A 17073-nucleotide genomic window follows, 5' to 3' on the forward strand; every position below is an offset into this window, starting at 1 on the left:
CTGTCACTGACCCAACACACCCAATAGGGGATCAGGAGCAGAGGTGCTGGCGGAGCCCTCTGTCAGAAGGTTCGAAAACCCAGATCGGGGTTTGAGAGCTGAAGTGCTGGTGAAGCACTTTGTCGGAGAAATCGATAACTCTTTCCGGGTTCTGGCTGTTAGCTGCAGAGAGGGAGTAATGCAGGCGTTGCAACTTTAACTGCGGGTGCTGTTCTTAGCCCTTGGTGGTCCTGTCCGGATCCAATTTGGCTTTACCTGTCCTGATTCTGATCTGCACCTGCTTGCCCTTATGATGCCTGCACTTTCCGGGTTCTGTCCTTTAAACTGACCCATGGCCAGGGTTAGTTCTTCACACCATTCTAGGTAAATATTCAATGTGGGTATGTCATTGTATTGTTTCCTTCTATCTTCCCACCCTCTTGTCAAATGCGTAAAGACTGCTTTATAAAAACTCTGCATATTTTCATTCTAATCGTTATTTTCCTAATTGAGAATTTTCTATTATTCAATGCTTGGATTATGACATTTTAAAGATTTTAGATAAAGAGTTTTAACCTTTCCCGAGTTGTGATTTTTTCATGAGTGCAAATCTTCTATTTCTACCAATTATGCTAACACCCTGATCCATTTGGTTTTCAGATACCGGTGACGAAGATTGGTAGGACAATGGTATAGGTCCTAAATGAAGTTTATAAATCACTGATTAGAGTAAGTGCACAGGTTACCTGATTAAATCTCATCATATGTTGATTATGGGCCCAGGTGACTATGGTAATCTGAGTTGGGTGACCTGCGCGCTCTATCAAGATGAAGGCGCAACAAGTATCTGCCCAATGAGAGACCTTTAGTGGCCGTGAAATTTGAATTTCCTCTCTCCGAACTTTTCCTGCCAAAACAAATAGCTTCAATGGGAGCTCGTTCAATGGCTATCCAACTTCAAGATGACTTTGCCAGATACAGCCTGCAGCCTTGCATTACTGTAGGATTTCAACTCTTTTCAGAGTCTAAGTCATAAGCTAAACACGACAATCTGCTTGGGGTATCCAAGCTGTGCTTCATCATGGCTGGCCTGAAATCATGTCTCAGTCTGCTCAAACATGAACAGTGACTTCTGTTTGGTGCTTTCTATATTTTAGTGTTTTTTAAAATTAACCTTTAACAAAATCATTTCTACTGTTCCCCTATATGGATTTATTTTGTTTGTTTTGGTGTCAAATTATTCTCTATTATTAGAAATTGGTGGGGGGGGTTATTTTGTTGTATTGTTACTTTATAATTGTTTTGGTACTGATAAGTACATACTTTTCTTCAATTTAAGCATGTTGGTTTTGTGCCAATTCTAAGGGGAGATGGTCCTAGTTTTACTTATTCAACGTAGGTATTCAACCCGAAAAGTTTTTTGGCTTATCACTTAGGAAGGACTCGCATTCACCCCAAAAAAACATTTTCGTACATCTACCTGCAAGAGGAGGAATGCATAATGATAAAGTGCTCCACACATAATTAGGTGCGGAACATCTAACATTTTCCTTAGATTGGCTGATGGTAAGATATTCAAAGATTGTGACACAAGCTGCAGTTTCAGGGGGTCTACGGATACCATCAGCATTGCAGGGATCTATCTTATGATCCTGGTACTAAATGCACTTCCAACCAAAAAAACGTTATTTGAAGCTGGAAGTTGTTTGAACAATGTAGCAATATGCTTATTGATGCTCATCTTGAAAGTCAGCTGCTAAGACCATATTAAGACTTTCATTTCACATGACCTCCTAATTTTGTTGGGCCTGGTAACATTGGGTATCAGCCCCATTAGAATGATGACATCCACAGGAGTACCTCAGATCTTTTTACTTTCACATACAGAGATTTCAGCTAATGAAAGCAATGGGATCTCTGTGTGACATCCCAGTGGAAAATGAGGAGGTATTATGGAATTGGAGCCTGAGTTACAGATCCCCGCAGTTTTGCATGTTAGACTTGGTGTGCCATTAAACAGTAGCACTTTATGGATTCCTGCAGTCAAAAGCATTACCTTGAACTTTCTGGAATTGCCATGCCAATGAACACACTTTTCCTATGAAAATCTGATAGCAATAGCATGTCAATAAAATTGTGACAACAAGGTCAGGCCTTGCAAACTTAATTGAACCAAATATAGAATTAATATTTAAGTACACAATTTGCATTACAATTTTTGTTTATGTTCTATTGATATGCTGGACATGAGTTCTTCATCTGCAGAATGAACCTTGGCATTGTAAGCTGTGTTTACTCGTCGGGAAGCGATAATACATGTGAAGGCCACAATATGGTTTCAAGAGTAACAAAGAGCATGAAAAATACATATTGAATGAAGTTTTCTTTTTAAGCAAGTGTCATCAGTTTATTTAGTACTGAGGTATTTAGTACTGAGGTCTGCTTACTTTCCTTGCCAGTCAATTGCAAAATATGACCGAGGCTCACTTGGATCTCCCCATCTTCTCTGGCTATATGTCCATAATTTTCAAGAACTGTTCTCAACACAAATTGTGAGATTGTTGTGAACAGCTGTGCTTCCTTACTAAAAAATGAGCGCCACTTTTTGAGAAGTAGAAGGAAGAGTTATCCTACTTTTATCAATGGTTTAAAATACACTTCTGGAATGGAAATATGACACTTTTATGCACTAATGGTGTCACAGTTTGCACTTAGTGGTATAATGAAAATTGAGGAACATTAACTTGAACTTTCTCTCAACTCCCTAAAAGCATACATTCTCTGGAATGAAACTTTCCATACACTAGTCTGTAATTGGGCAGTATATTACCTAAAATGGCAAAAAGCATACACAATTAAACACCATAGAAAAGGTGGGCCACATAAGTCTATTTGCAAACCAATGCCTTTCTCTGCATCAGAGGTGCCATTTCAGAGGTTTTCCACCAAATACAAGACAGTATGTTTATACTATTTATACTATTAATAAGGAAAACAGTGACCAGTCAGATTTCACAACGTGGGCAATGAATAATTTCAATTTCCACACAAACAAGATTGTGAAATTCTGACCTGCATTCAGAGGAAACTTGGGCTCATCACCCTCAGTGGTGCCGGAACAATGTTCAAACTTGGGTGCTGCTATTAGTGTCACATCACCCAAGTCATAGGGACTATGAAAAATCCAACCATAATACAAAGAACAAGTGTATCAAATGATCCACACCCATTCAGCAGGAGAGTGGTAGGAGTGTGGCATGTAGCCCATGGTGCATTGTGAAGCACACTGTCACAAATATATTGCTAAAGCATGCCTAGTAGTGCACTGTTATTAATAGACTGTACATTTTACATTGAAATGACAACTAAACATGCACAGATATGCAATTTTACTGATAATACTAAATTGTGCACAAACTACAAAGTGTAGATATCTGGTTTCAGTGAATAATTATCATTTGCCCATCACTAAATATTGTGTATAGATGTAATTATAGCGTTTATGTAAAGGTATTTACATTTTGTTATGTTAAAAAAAACAAATATCCTACAGCCTCCAGCAAGATTGTCGCCTAGTTCACTTTACAAAATCTTCTCACTTTGTAGTCAGGGAATGAACAATAAACACCAATCCCCATGTTGAACGAATAAACAGCAATTTGTCAGAAGTCATAGACTGACAGTTGACCTCTGTCTTTGAACACACAACAAACATGATAAGATGAAGTCAAAATTTACAGGCATCTTTAATGCTCATTCCCCTTCTGAACTCCAGCATGGTTATTTCTGGGGTGCTGCAGCATCCCTGCACCACTACTTCTAAAGCCTCTGATCACCCTTCAAATTCATATCATCTTCCAAAGATTCAGGCTGTCAGTTTCTCCTTCTCAATGACGAATCCCGATCAAGAACTCAAAACCATAAGGAATATCAATGCCTCAAATCTCATGACCAAACCATCCTGCATCCAGTCTGAAAGAGTCCATTAATACGATAGCAAGTGCCATCTTTAGGATTAAATGAAACAATAGAGAAGTCATTAGCCTATAAAATCTAAAAAGAAAGTACAACAAGCTTGAAAACATGAGTGAAAGAAAAATGAAAAGAGAGAAAGAGGTAACATAAAGCAAATCATAAAGCGATATAAATTGGGAAGAAAACCAAAACAAAGAGAAAAATACTTGAAATAAATATTAAAACAACATACACAGATAACATATAAAGTGACGTATCCCCACGGATAGGGTACACTTTAGAGTGCGTACACTACCGGGGGATTCTCTTTGGTCCTTAGGAATGCTGAGCTGAATAGGCATCAAACAGCAGAAACATGTCAACCTCCACATTTTTATAGGATACATTGGTTCAAGTTCATAAACCACTAAGTGTCCGCTTCACTTGTCTTTATTGATGGAAGCTGGCCCTTTATTAAAGTCAATACGGGGAACAGTTTGTCATCTTTTAAATCACTTCCACTTTACTTTGAGCACCACCTCACAACTCTATCACGAAAAAAACCAGCTCCGCTGTAGTCCAGGCATTGTAGCTCACTGGGGAGACATTCAGTCTCCCAGGTGGGAACCCGATGATGAAGCATGTCACCAACAAGGTTGGTGAGTGAGGGTTCTTTTAAGAAAATACGTTTTTTTCACTTAATCACACCTTTCTGTGTCTTATGTTTGTTTAAATTTGCAGGTGGTTGCAAAGTTTACTATCCCTTTTACTTGCACCACTACTTACTCTTTTGTTGTTGTTATATGATTTTTAAACATACAGGGACTGCCCCCTCCTCCCATCCTGTTTATAAATCACTGCAGTGCATACTCCTTAGTGCTCTACATACTCTGTAGTAATTACTGCAGAGTATGTAAGGGTACAGAGGGGTGTGCTCCACAATGGTTGTTTCTAAACATTGCCGGAAGAGGAAACACTCCCTCTATATTTAAAAACCACTGCAGATTAAACTTTAATCTGCAGTGATTTTTAAACATAGATAGACTGCTCCCTCTTCCAGCCCGCTTAGAAACAAATAAATTACTGCAGATTAATTCCGCCAGCGGAGCAGCGAAATTTAAGTATAAATCCAAATTAGAAGAGTAACACGGATTTAACAAACCCCTTCGATTCCGCCAGCAAAATTAATTATTCTGCTCAGGACTAAAAGAAATCAGTGAGCAAATTTAACCATCTATTCTCCTTCATTTTCAGTTATCTGGTTATACACCAGTTCTTTGAAATACAAGAAAATGCTCTCTATTTAGATCCGCCATTGCCCTTCTTCTCTTTCTCTCTTTAAACTCACTTTTGCTGTTATTCTCAAAGTAAACCACAATATATGTATGAACTCCATTGACTTTGGAAACTAGATATTTTCCAGTGATTGTTTTTGCATTTGTGATGTCAGTCTCAGATAATAACAGTCCATGCTGTGTCAAATGATACAACTTGGATACAAGGCCGAATTGGGATCTCAAAGCAATCCGTGGCAAATTTTCTATACCAGCCCCGTACAGTGCATAGTGAGTGCAGCAAGTGAGCCTGACCACTAGAAAGAGGGTTTTGGGGGGGCTTATCCCCAAAGAAAATGGGGAAAAAATGACGCATTCTACAACACATGTTTCACTATTTAGTTCATTGTATTAGCTTTTAACCCCTTCACTGCGGCGGCTATTCCGCCGCAGTGCTAAAGGGGCGGGGCGGCCGCGCGGCAGCCGCATGCTGGTGACGGAACCGCTCCGTCTCCAGCGTCGGTTGCGCTGTGCTTATGACGGAGCGGTTCCGTCATGGCCCCGCCGCTCAATAGAACGCTCAGCGCAGGCGCGGAATTCGCGCCGCGCATGAGCGGCGGGCGGGCCATGATGGAACCGCTCCGTCATCAGCACAGCACCACCGCAGCTGATGACGGAGCGGTTCCGTCATCAGCACTTAAGGGGTTAAAGTATAGTAAACACAAGAGTGCACCATGATTCAACAATCATCGTTGGGGCTCTTCAATGATGCCCTCACTATCACCCCCCAAACAGCCTCTCATTTCTCCACAGGCCCCCTCTCACAAGTATTTCATTTGTTTTATAGCACCTCTCATACCAGTGTAGGGTGTTGGAGCACTTTATAGCACTCACAAGTACAGCAACAGTAAATAATACGTGTGTAAATCAATGTATAGAAAATTATACAAAGACAAGGGGAAATACAAGGTGTAGGATTGACGTTATCCATGCTGGTGGGCATTTTTTATGAGTGCTTGGTGTAGAGAAGCACAAACCCAGGATTCATTACGTAACACAGTGGTTAGGGTTGGCTTTACTAATAGAATTTAAATTTACCAAATAAAAAATCAAATTTTAGCATTATTAGGATAATGAAAGACTCAGAAAAATATATAACTTTCTAACCTGTACCATGCAGTTTGCATGTAGCTCTTTGATGACACTTCATAGCTCACTGTGCTAGATTATGATTGTAAATTATGAACTGCAAAGTAACAAAAAGGTTTCTATGACAAAAGCAGTAACCCAGTAAACTATGTACATAGAATACTGTTCTCTCATCTGCAAGGTGCATGTAGTTTGCAGCAGGCTTATTAACCCTCTGCGCTACCTTAAATGAGTCTAAACTGACACCAGACAAAACTCTCCAGCAAGTACATTAATCACCAGAGGTATCTTAATCATTTTATTGGTGCCTGAAAGCTACTGGATAAATGAAGAACTCTGCAATGGTGCTTTCAAAACTGATGCACTGTTACAAAAACGGCCTCCATTAACAAAACTGGTACCTCACCCTTCCAGCCTCCCGGGGAAACGCCCGGTGCTGATATGGCCAGTCCGACCTTGACTTGGAAATAAAGTGACCACGTTACTGCTTCTACATTTCTTTTTATTTGCCAGATAAATAGCGCACAACTCGCCTCACCTTAATCATTTAGAATGTGTCAACACATTTAAAGAAAATCATTTCCTGCAACACTTATCACACTCATAACATCAGGAATCTTAAATCAAAATACATAATATTTTAATTCTTAAACCGCATCAAAAAATGTTTGAAAGTATGTGTGTTTCAAAGCAGCTTTTCTGTATGCTTCATTGTTGGACATGCACTAATGCTAATAATGACAATTATCTGTAATTGTTTGATGAATTCAACGTTAAATAATTTTCTTCCTTGGTTTCTCGGGTGATAATACAAAACCTCCTTGGCAAGCTATACTTATTACCCTAACACTTGAGCTCTCTTATTCAGAGGATTTCTGAGCGAGCAGCCTTGCAGTTGCAGGTTTCATTTAATGACAGCTGAAACAGGAACACAATGCCTTCTTTTGCTAATTAGGGAAAATCTACTATAAAAATAGACATTATTTGAAATGCTAGCAATAGCACATTCACAAACTCATATCCTTTCACCTTGCATACTTTGGCGAAGCTTTTAAATTATAAAATTACAGAAAGCCCTTTTCCAATTCTCATAATTTGCAGACTAAACAGGTTTACTTCATACACTGAGCTATCTCAAGGAAAATCCCTTTATGCATCCCTAAATGAGGTTCCTTTATTACAGACCTACACTTATTTAAATTTAAATCCGATCCCTTTTTTATTTAGAATTTAAATACATGTTTTATAATGATTACTTCAATCAGTCTGAATAGACTAGTGGGATATTATGGATCCATTAGAATTGGAGCTTTTTTAGATTCTCCCAGTCCTTTGTGTATCTTCAGGAACCCCTTCTAAGATAACAGGCAGCTGTCCCCCTTTGCCCGAGTAGACTCCCAAATAAAAGTCAGATCAGAAACAGCACCAGCACAACACCAAATCCAGCCAAAGCCCAAATAAAGCCTTGAAATTCAATTTAAAGTATGGCAGGCAGTCCACCAGCTGGCTGTCGGTGGACGCAGTAGCCTCCACCCCAGTCGATAGATCCCCACCATATTTAGGGATTTCCAGTCAGGCAGGCGGAGATTTCTGTGCCTTCAGCGGTGCCACCATAAAGGCACTGAACCTTTATCAGCTGGGCGCCATGTATGATGTGCCTGTTCGGCAAAGTTATTTTTTGTTCAATAAACCCCCAAAGTGGATGGGGTCTTTTCTTTTGTTTCTTAGTTGAGGTGCCAGGCTTTCTGGAGTAGGTTCCAGACAGGAAAAACGTACAGCAGAACAACTGTATTCTTATCTACATTGGCCATCGGACCTGTGACAAACGTGCTGTTGGTCAACGATTTTAATTAGTAGAAGAATCTCAGGCTTACTTGGCAGAAGCTTAGCACTTCACTTACTTCAGCACTAAAATTGAGTGGGGCAACTGTGAGTTTGGTGGATGAGGCATTTTCGAAATTCTAAATGGCTTCCAAAGATCCTTAGATATATCAGGGTCTAAACCAAGCAGAAGAATGCTGTTAAGCATTAGGGTAGTTTGTGTCATATGGAAAATGGGTGTGGCAACCAAGAGATCTCTTAGGACCCTCCCCAGCTCTGCTCAATTCAACTTCTAAGGACCAAATCATGTATTTTTCTTCTACTACATGGGATCCGACAGATTTTCAGAACAAAAACCAGGACAACCATTGACATAAAAATAGGACTAAATGTTGGCACTGGTCAGTGCAATGTCAACATTTAGTCCTATTTGTATGTCAACGGCTATAAATAGATATATGTGTGTGTGTGTATATAGTGCAGTTATAGTTAGGCTCAGATTTCACTTCCAATTTAAGCAGTTCTAGTTACCTGAGGTAACTAGAACTTATGACCACGCTATGCACTGCTTATGACGTCACATAATACATCACCCATGACATGGTCAGTGACATCACTGATGCAGCTGGAATGAGAACATCATTTAGTGATTTTTAATGTTTTCAAAAGGTTTATGAGTGTGAAACATATATACTAAGGTACAACAAAATGTAAATTAGTATATCTTTTGTACTACTAATGAGTGATTTCAAAACATATATTATGTGTGTGGCTGTGTGCATCCATGAGTGGGTCAATAATTGGGTGTGTGAGTATCTGTATGGGTGTGAGTAACTGTATGGGAGGGTGATTGGGTATGTGAGTGACTGTATGGGTGACTGAGTGGCTGTGTGAGTGAGTGTATGGATGAGTGACTGGGTGTGTAAGTGGCTGTATGGATGAGTGAGTGGCTGTTTGAGTAAGTGTTAGTTGAGTGGGTGTGGTAGAGGCTGTATTGGAGAGTGACTGTTGAGTAGCTGCATGGTTGAATGAGTAGACAAGTGAATAATTGTATGGCTGTGTGAATGAGCATGTAAGTGGTTGTATGGGTGGGTGAGGGGCTCTGATGAGAGGCTGCATTGGGTGAGTGTCTGGATGTGTAAGTAGATGTATTAGTGAGTGAGTGGGTGTATGAGTGGCTGTATGAGTGAGTGAGTGGCTGTGTGAGTTACTGCATGGGTGAATAAGTGTCAGTGTGAGTAGGTGTATGGTTAAGCGAGTGTCAGTATGTGAGAGTGAGTTGCTGTGTGAGTGGCTCTGTGGTTGGGTAAGTGAGGGTGAGTGGTTGTATAGGTGTGTGAGTGGGTGTTTGAGAGGTTGTATGGGTGTGTGGGTCAGTGTGTGAGTGGTTCTGTGGATGACAAAAGTGATGTAATTTGAGATGTCGTCAGTGATGTCACTGACCATGTAATGAGTGAATATGATATGTGAGGTCATAAGCAGTGCATTGAGGGAGCATAAGTTATAGTTAGCTCAAGTAAATATAACTGCTAAATTTCTATGGTTTTCTCCGAGTGAAATTTGAGCCTAACTATAAAGTCACTGTAACTTTTGAATTTTGCAGTGAATTTCTAAGGATTTTTAAATTCTATTTCCTAACTTTATGTAGCCTTTGTTGTTCTCAGTGATTTTCAAAGGTTTTTCACATGCTATTTTCAAAGTATAATGCCCTTGTAATGTTTTCTTTTTTTAGTTAACTTCTGGGTTTAATTTTAGAACTAAGTATATTACAATTTATTTTGCTTTTTAATGTTACATTTGTTTAAACTATAGACATGTAAAAAAATATATACACTTTATATACGTTTTAAAAGGTCAAATGTAAGATATATAATGTTTTTGTATGTGTAATTAAACAAGTTTGTGTGGATCTGTGAGTGGGTGTGTGGGTCTGTAAGTGGGTCTGAAACTACCTATTGGGTCTCTGAGTGGGTGTGTACGTCCCTGCATATGTCTGTGAGTGGGTCTGTGAGTACCTGTGTGGGTGTGTGAGTAGGTCTGTCAGTGCCTGAATGGATTTCTGAGTGGGTTTGTGAATGCCTGCATTGGTTTGTCAGTGGGTCTGGTGGTGCCTGTGTGGTTCTGTCAGTGGGTGTGAGAGTGCATGTGTGGGTCTGTGAGTGGAAGCGTGGGCCTATAAGTGGGTGTATGAGGGCCTATGTGAGTGTGTGAGTGGGTCTCTGAGTGCCTGTATGGATCCTTTAATGGGTGTGTGAGTACCTGCATGGGTCTGTGAGTGCCTATGTTGGCCTGCAAATGGGTCTGTCAGTGCCTGCATGGGTTCGTGAGTGGGTATGTGAGCATCTCAGTGGCTGTGAGAGTATCTAAGTGGTTCAGTGAGTGGGTGTGAGAGTGTCAGATTGGATTGTGAGTGGATGTGAGTGTGTCTCAGCGTTTTTTGCCTTACTGATAACTTTGGTGTCATTTGACTGATCTTCACGAAATTTATTTTAAATAAGTGCCCCACTTTGTCTAGTTGTGCATGGACAGTTTTTGGGTGATCCGTTGAGTGGGGGCCAAGAAAAAGGGGAGTAAAAAAAGTGCTAATCCCATGTTAATTCCCAAAGAGATTCTAGACAGGATCACAGCCCAAACTACTGAACGGAATTTTACCAACATTGGCAGAAAGCTAAATCTTGGTCCAGAAGCGTGCTTTTTGTGATTTGGTGTACATCTCTTCAGTAGATTTTGAGATAATAATGGAAAAATAAATATTGATATCTAGGGACGCAATCCTTTGTGAATCCTTTGGATTCCTTCATGAATCCACCTACCAACAGCTCTGCTGTGATTGGCTGTGATTGGCTGTCTGCAGCCAGAGTAGAAAGTTGCAGCCACCGTTTTAGATATCGGGGCATGAACCCCGGTTGGATCAATTCAGTTGTAATTAAGTAGAAAGGGTCGGAGTAAAGGTACCCTGACCCAAATGAGTGCAATATAGAGGCCTGTGAGGGACCCCCTGATGTGTTTGAAAATGCCCCCACATTTTTTTCCATGTGCGAAGGTTTTGCCCCATGTAAAATCGCAGCAGATTCAAAAATCCTGCTGAAAGGTTTTTTTAAAAAATACACACACACACAGTATGTGTGTATTTTTTTTAAACACTTTCACACACTCATAAATCCACTCAGACACACTCACACCCACTCAGAGACCCACTTGGACACACATACATCCTCACAGACCCAATCAGACACACACACCTACTCACACACTCATCTATCTATTCACACTCACTCAGCAACACGTACAGCCATTCACACACCCATTCTCTAAGGTTAAAGGCTACAGTTACAAAAAATAAATATAAATTAAAATTGAAACTCAAATTCACTGAAAAAAACAAAGGTTACAAGGACATTATAGTTAGGAAATGGAATTTAAAAAACCTTCGAAATTCACTGGATTAAACAAAGGTTACACGGATGTTAAAGTTAGAAATATAATTTAAAAATACCTTGGAAGTTCATTTAAAACACAAAGGTTGCAGGGATGTTATAGAACCATAGAAATTCAGCAGGTATACTTACCTGATCTAACTATGGCTTACGCCCCCGCAATGCACTGCCTTTGACCTCATATATTACATCACTCATGATTGGGTTGCAGCTTTTAGAAATTCATTTGATACCCTTCATCGCTCATGGTATATTCTGTTTGATGCACTTGCAATGCTCCAACTAATCAATTTGAGGACACTGACTTGATTTTTAACCTCCAATTTAAAATTCCTTTACACTAACAGAATGCTTTAAAATTTCGAGTTTTACCTTGTGCTTCTTTCTCATAGACACTTTCTTAATCTACTAATATTGTTTCATTTTCTAAGAAGTCGTGGACCCCATGAGCAGGATTCGTGGACCCCCCTCCCCCCCGGGGCCACCAGACCACAGGTTAAGAACCACTGTGACACATACCAGTTCTTATGTAGTACTATCATCATCATCATCATAATAACTTCACACCGCACTCATTCCACATATGTATATAGTTTTTGTAATTATTACACAGTTTAAAGGTACTCAATTCATTAACCTCAAGAATGGATGCCTTTTGTCAGCCTTGTATGAATTCAAAGTTGTGACCTGCAGGTGACGCATTTCTCACATATGAACACATAATTTGCAGAGCCCTATACTAGGTCCAGTCACAGATCAGGGGCGTAACACAGGCTTGTGTATTTTATACAGTCCTCAGGCCGGATTACACCAACTCTTGTGACCATCACAGCTTTGCTGCTATTTTCTCTGTTTTTTCTCCTACAATTAACCATGCATAACAATATGTGTGGAATTTTGTTTCAAGGACATTTACATAGGTAGCTTTTTCTGGTTACACCGTTCAATCCAATCTACAGTGTTAGCTGGAAGTAGAATATATTTGCTGTAATGCAGGATAAATTACTACATTACATGACAGAGGATAACTTGAGATTTTATCATCTTCCTGCATCTGCAGATCATCATCTAATACCATTCTTACACCATTTACTAGCGGTAGTGCTTTATGAAAGAAATTAACTATATACAGCAAGCTCAATATTTGAAACTCCGGACTTCAAGTGTGAGAACATAAAGGAACAGGAAAATCACAATGGAAATGTGTTATGTATGGCTCTCGTAAAGAGCCTCTATTGTTTATTTGACTTTCTAAATGTCAAAACTCACTGCTATGAAATAGCAACAGGTAACCAATTTGGCCACACACTGTTGTGATGTCATAAAGGCCTTCCAGGCTTAGCTGAAAGGGCTCTCTGAAATCTTGTCAAGGCAGCACGGATTCTTTGCTTTGACTGAAAGCAGAAAGAACAGCTGCAGGAGGAGGAATGAGGGCAGAGAAGGTGGTGAAGGCTGGCCAAGGATGGCAGGTACAATGGCAGGAGGGATGCCTTTTTAACCGTTGGGACTGGAATACAGAACAGAGGCCGTGATGTGTATGGCTCCCCCGTTTCTCCTCTGCCACTGCGTAGCAGTTTAAAGCAGGGGCAGATGAGTTTGGGAGCCACACATAACATAAAACTATCAATGGATAATAAGTTAATAATAGGTAGGTTTTCAACCTCAGGGTTCTGAGTGACGTCATAGACAACTTGAGCTTTGTTCTCTTCTATTTAGTGTCACTCAGAACCCCTCTGTGAAAAACATCACCATAATTCACTGTTACCCATCTATAATTCTATAAATAATATTCCACATACATTGCTGTTAATATCTATTTTCAACAACAAATGTATTTTGCAACTGACTGATCTAGTGTTCTTGGACATGTGTAAGGTGGGCACTATGAATTGTGCATCGTATCTAAATGGCCCATACTACCCTCCCTATTTGTGCCTGAAACATAAGTGAACGGTCACTGAAACTCACCTCCTCTGCATGTTCATTGCACCAGTGACCACATATCACCTTAGAGCTGAAGTCTCCCTGACTCTGTAAGAGCTAATGTAGCCAGACCTGAGATTCTAATCAGCTGCGTTTTCAATAACTGAATCTTTTTGCTATCCCACATTTCCTCCTGCCCCTCAAGTTACCTGAAATGGGAAGCCTTGGTCTGTTTCAAATCTGCAGCCTGTGAAAAACATTTTAACTTGAATGGCCCTGGATTTAGTTTCTGTTCACAGGCCATAACTCTAAATGTGTATGACCACAATTATTAATTTGGTAGTTCAAGCAGTTCTTTGTAATGGAGAAGCACAGGCCATCAAAGAATGTCAGGCATTTTCATTTACACAGATCTCCTTTACATGATAATAAACGTATCTGTAAATACTGCCAATGACATTTACATTTTTTTGTTTTTTCAGAAGAAAGGAAAGTCTAGAGAAGGAGGAAGGCAGAAAACAAAAAGAAGGAGAAAGAGAGAAAGAACAAAGAAGGGGTAAAAGAAAAAGAAAAGGAAAGGAAAAGAGAAAAGAAACTAAAGATATAGTAGTATCTTCATCTAGTATTGTATTAATAATTCCTTCCATTTATTTGAGAAAGAGATTCAAAACCAGCTTCCTTAGAAGTTGCAGAATGTAATAGTACATTGACTCCCCAGCCGGGTTGGTAAAAGCCAGTTTACCTTTAAAATCATTACTTGCTTTAATGTAGGCCAACTTTAGTATGAAACATGCTTTGTTGTTTGCAGATGTCCCCACCTGTATCCGGGCTACTTGGATTTACTGGGAAAGGGAAGGTGTAAATTGAGTTCAGCTGTCTACTGGCCAGATCTATGTAACATGCGCGACACATGGCTTTGAGACTGATCTTTTGAGTACAGTAACCTCTTATACACATTTTTGTCATTTTTGTCATCAAGGCCTTTTGGGTACCGTCTTTTCTTTTGCCTCAGTATAAGACGTTCACTCCGTTAAATTAACTAAAAGTGTGGGTTATGTAAACTTTCTATCATTCGCTCAGTACAGTGCTGAAATTTTGAAATCCAAGGGTAGCACTAATAAAAGTAAATTCTACAAAAATGCAAGAAAACTGGGAGGTTAGAGATCGTAGTACTATACAAAGTATATACAAATGCAGAAACCCAGATCCACAAAAACATCAGTAGTGTTTCAAATCTATTACCATCATAAATCAATTTAGGCGCAACACAATCATTCCAAAGCACAGCAATAAAGAGCATAATGTTCTGAGAGCTGTGCTCGTGAGTGGAGGGCATGCATCTGGCACAAACCTTCCTGTACCATTAAACTGTAACAGAAGATGTAATGCACAGACTACTTGGTATATGACTATAAATGACTGCTGTTTATTTACTGAAAACAACAAAGAAAACGTAAAAAAAACCTTCCTGTACCAGCCTCTTAGAGATTGTAACCAGTTAGGTCAATTCACATGTGACGGCCAATAGCAAATTTAAAACTTTTGGAAATCTATGAACAAGGGTGGGATAAAACTTTGTGCAGTAAAATATTTGCTTTAAGATACTATGTGTCTTTTAGAACATAAGTGCGTGCACTTGGCGATCACTAGGCAAATCAATGTGTGTATTTATTTGAGCAACACGTCATTACTTTTTGACGGCAAAAAAAACAAAAGAAATTCATAGTTTCGCGTAACATGTATCACGTCTGCCTTATTACAAGTGCCTTAGAAAATGATTTAATTCTATAAAGTGCATGGGATATCTGTCACTTCTGTGAGGAGTAACCCATCCATTAAACCTATTTCAGGCTCTCAATTTTTTTAAGCACATATGTTTCAAAAAGTATTAAGTGCTAGTTTTTTTCCATTAAAAAACAGTGGAAGAAATGAAAAAGCCACATATTACATTGTTTTTTTATTAACTTCATTACAATAATATGAGTGACTGGCACACTGCATGGCCTGAGATCAGCAATAGCTGCATTGGTCATAGAAAGATAGAAGATATATAGTTTTCAGACACTAACTCGAAAATTATCCAAAGGTCATAAGAGAAACATATCCATAAGGCTAACCTGACTCTTCTGTGGAGCTCATAGATGACGAAGACATGGTGGGAAGTTCCAATGTCAGCCACTCTAGTCTGCGGTTCTTTTTCAAAATGGACTATTCCAGCCAATTTCAGCAACGTTCATTAAACAGTGCCTAAAGAAAAGACAAAAGCATGTGTAATATGTTATAGTTCAGATCATTTAAAAAAATGATATTTGGGAACAATACCTTTTGTTCATATATAGCCGCCCCCCCCCCCCTCCATGTATGGATAACCACTGGTCACTGCAGAGGAGTGATTTAGTTATACTGCCGTCATAATAGGAGGAATCAGATTTATCAGTGTCTGCCCTCAGTATTAGTAAAATGAAAGGTTTGCGAAATACTGCCACTGGAGGCTGTCAAAGCTGGGGCCCACAATGGTAGCTATGCATTTCATAGAGCATCTTGGTCTCATGAAGCCCCTTAAATACCTACCAGTCACACCACCAATACGAAAAACAGAAAATGGTTAGTCCAAAATGTGTCTGTAACCCACAATCTATTCTAGTAGTGCAAGTCAACAAAAGTGGTGAAATTGGTCAGGGTGCTGAGTATGGAAACAGATCACATAGTCACATCCCAGCAAATAGCGACACTGAAGGCCAGTGGTTAATATGAGAATCATTGTTTGGGAACCAGCACTTATTTTCCCTCACAAAATAAAGACCTAGAGAAACAGCGAGAAAACTGAACAAACGGGAAAGAAGGCGGAAGAGATTAGACAGAAAAACCACCACAAATGGAGAAAGCAGGAAATTGCAAGAGTGAGGTCAAGGAAAAGACAGTGTCTGGTAGTGGATTAAAAAGGCCTGTTTAATAACATCGGATAAGGGTTACTGAGGGGAGCTTTGGGTACCTGAATTCATACTTTTATAAATGAAGCACTGCTTATGGTGCTACTACACACACACTGCTGATAGTACAGAAGTACAAAGATGGCATTATAAGCCTTCACTTATACCAGGTTGATTGGCAAGTACAATAAGCACTAACCCTACTATACCTTCATCAAAAGGGGCCATAGAGTGGGTCATGCAACCCACACATAACAATTCAAATCACTTTATGCAAGTGTTTACTAACGTTTTTTTGAATCCGTATTATAGTTTCACCGACAGCCTAAAAGACGTTTTAGCCTTTCTGAGTCACACTGGACATTACATTTGATAAGTTGTAATTTCCAAATGGGAGTAGCTAACCAGTTCATGTTTGGTGTTTTTGGAACTGTAAAGAAAAATCCTAAATTATGGGGAAGTCAGATTTTAAATTCCAATTTTAAAAATACCACTTTTAGAAAGTTGGTATTTTACCGTCTTAGACATTTGGTGCCTGCAGCCTGTTCCTGGGTCACATGACAGGGTGCAGTTGACAGTTGGGATTTACGTATTCCCCTAGACAGT

General features: G+C 39.5%; 1 protein-coding gene across 3 annotated transcripts in view; it reads right to left on the minus strand.

Annotated features, from left to right (window-relative positions):
- HDAC9 (histone deacetylase 9) overlaps positions 1–17073 on the minus strand; it is a 2124307-nt gene that overhangs the window by 1570307 nt on the left and 536927 nt on the right. For all 3 annotated transcript variants that reach the window (XM_086941890.1, XM_086941889.1, XM_086941887.1), the window contains exon 3: positions 15655–15784. In XM_086941890.1, coding sequence (XP_086798016.1) covers positions 15655–15691 — 37 coding nt within the window. In that variant the 5' untranslated portion in view covers positions 15692–15784. The remainder of the gene's footprint in view (positions 1–15654; positions 15785–17073) is intronic.

The sequence above is a fragment of the Lissotriton vulgaris genome, chromosome 10 (assembly GCF_964263255.1).
Source record: "Lissotriton vulgaris chromosome 10, aLisVul1.2, whole genome shotgun sequence".
Taxonomy (NCBI): domain Eukaryota; kingdom Metazoa; phylum Chordata; class Amphibia; order Caudata; family Salamandridae; genus Lissotriton; species Lissotriton vulgaris.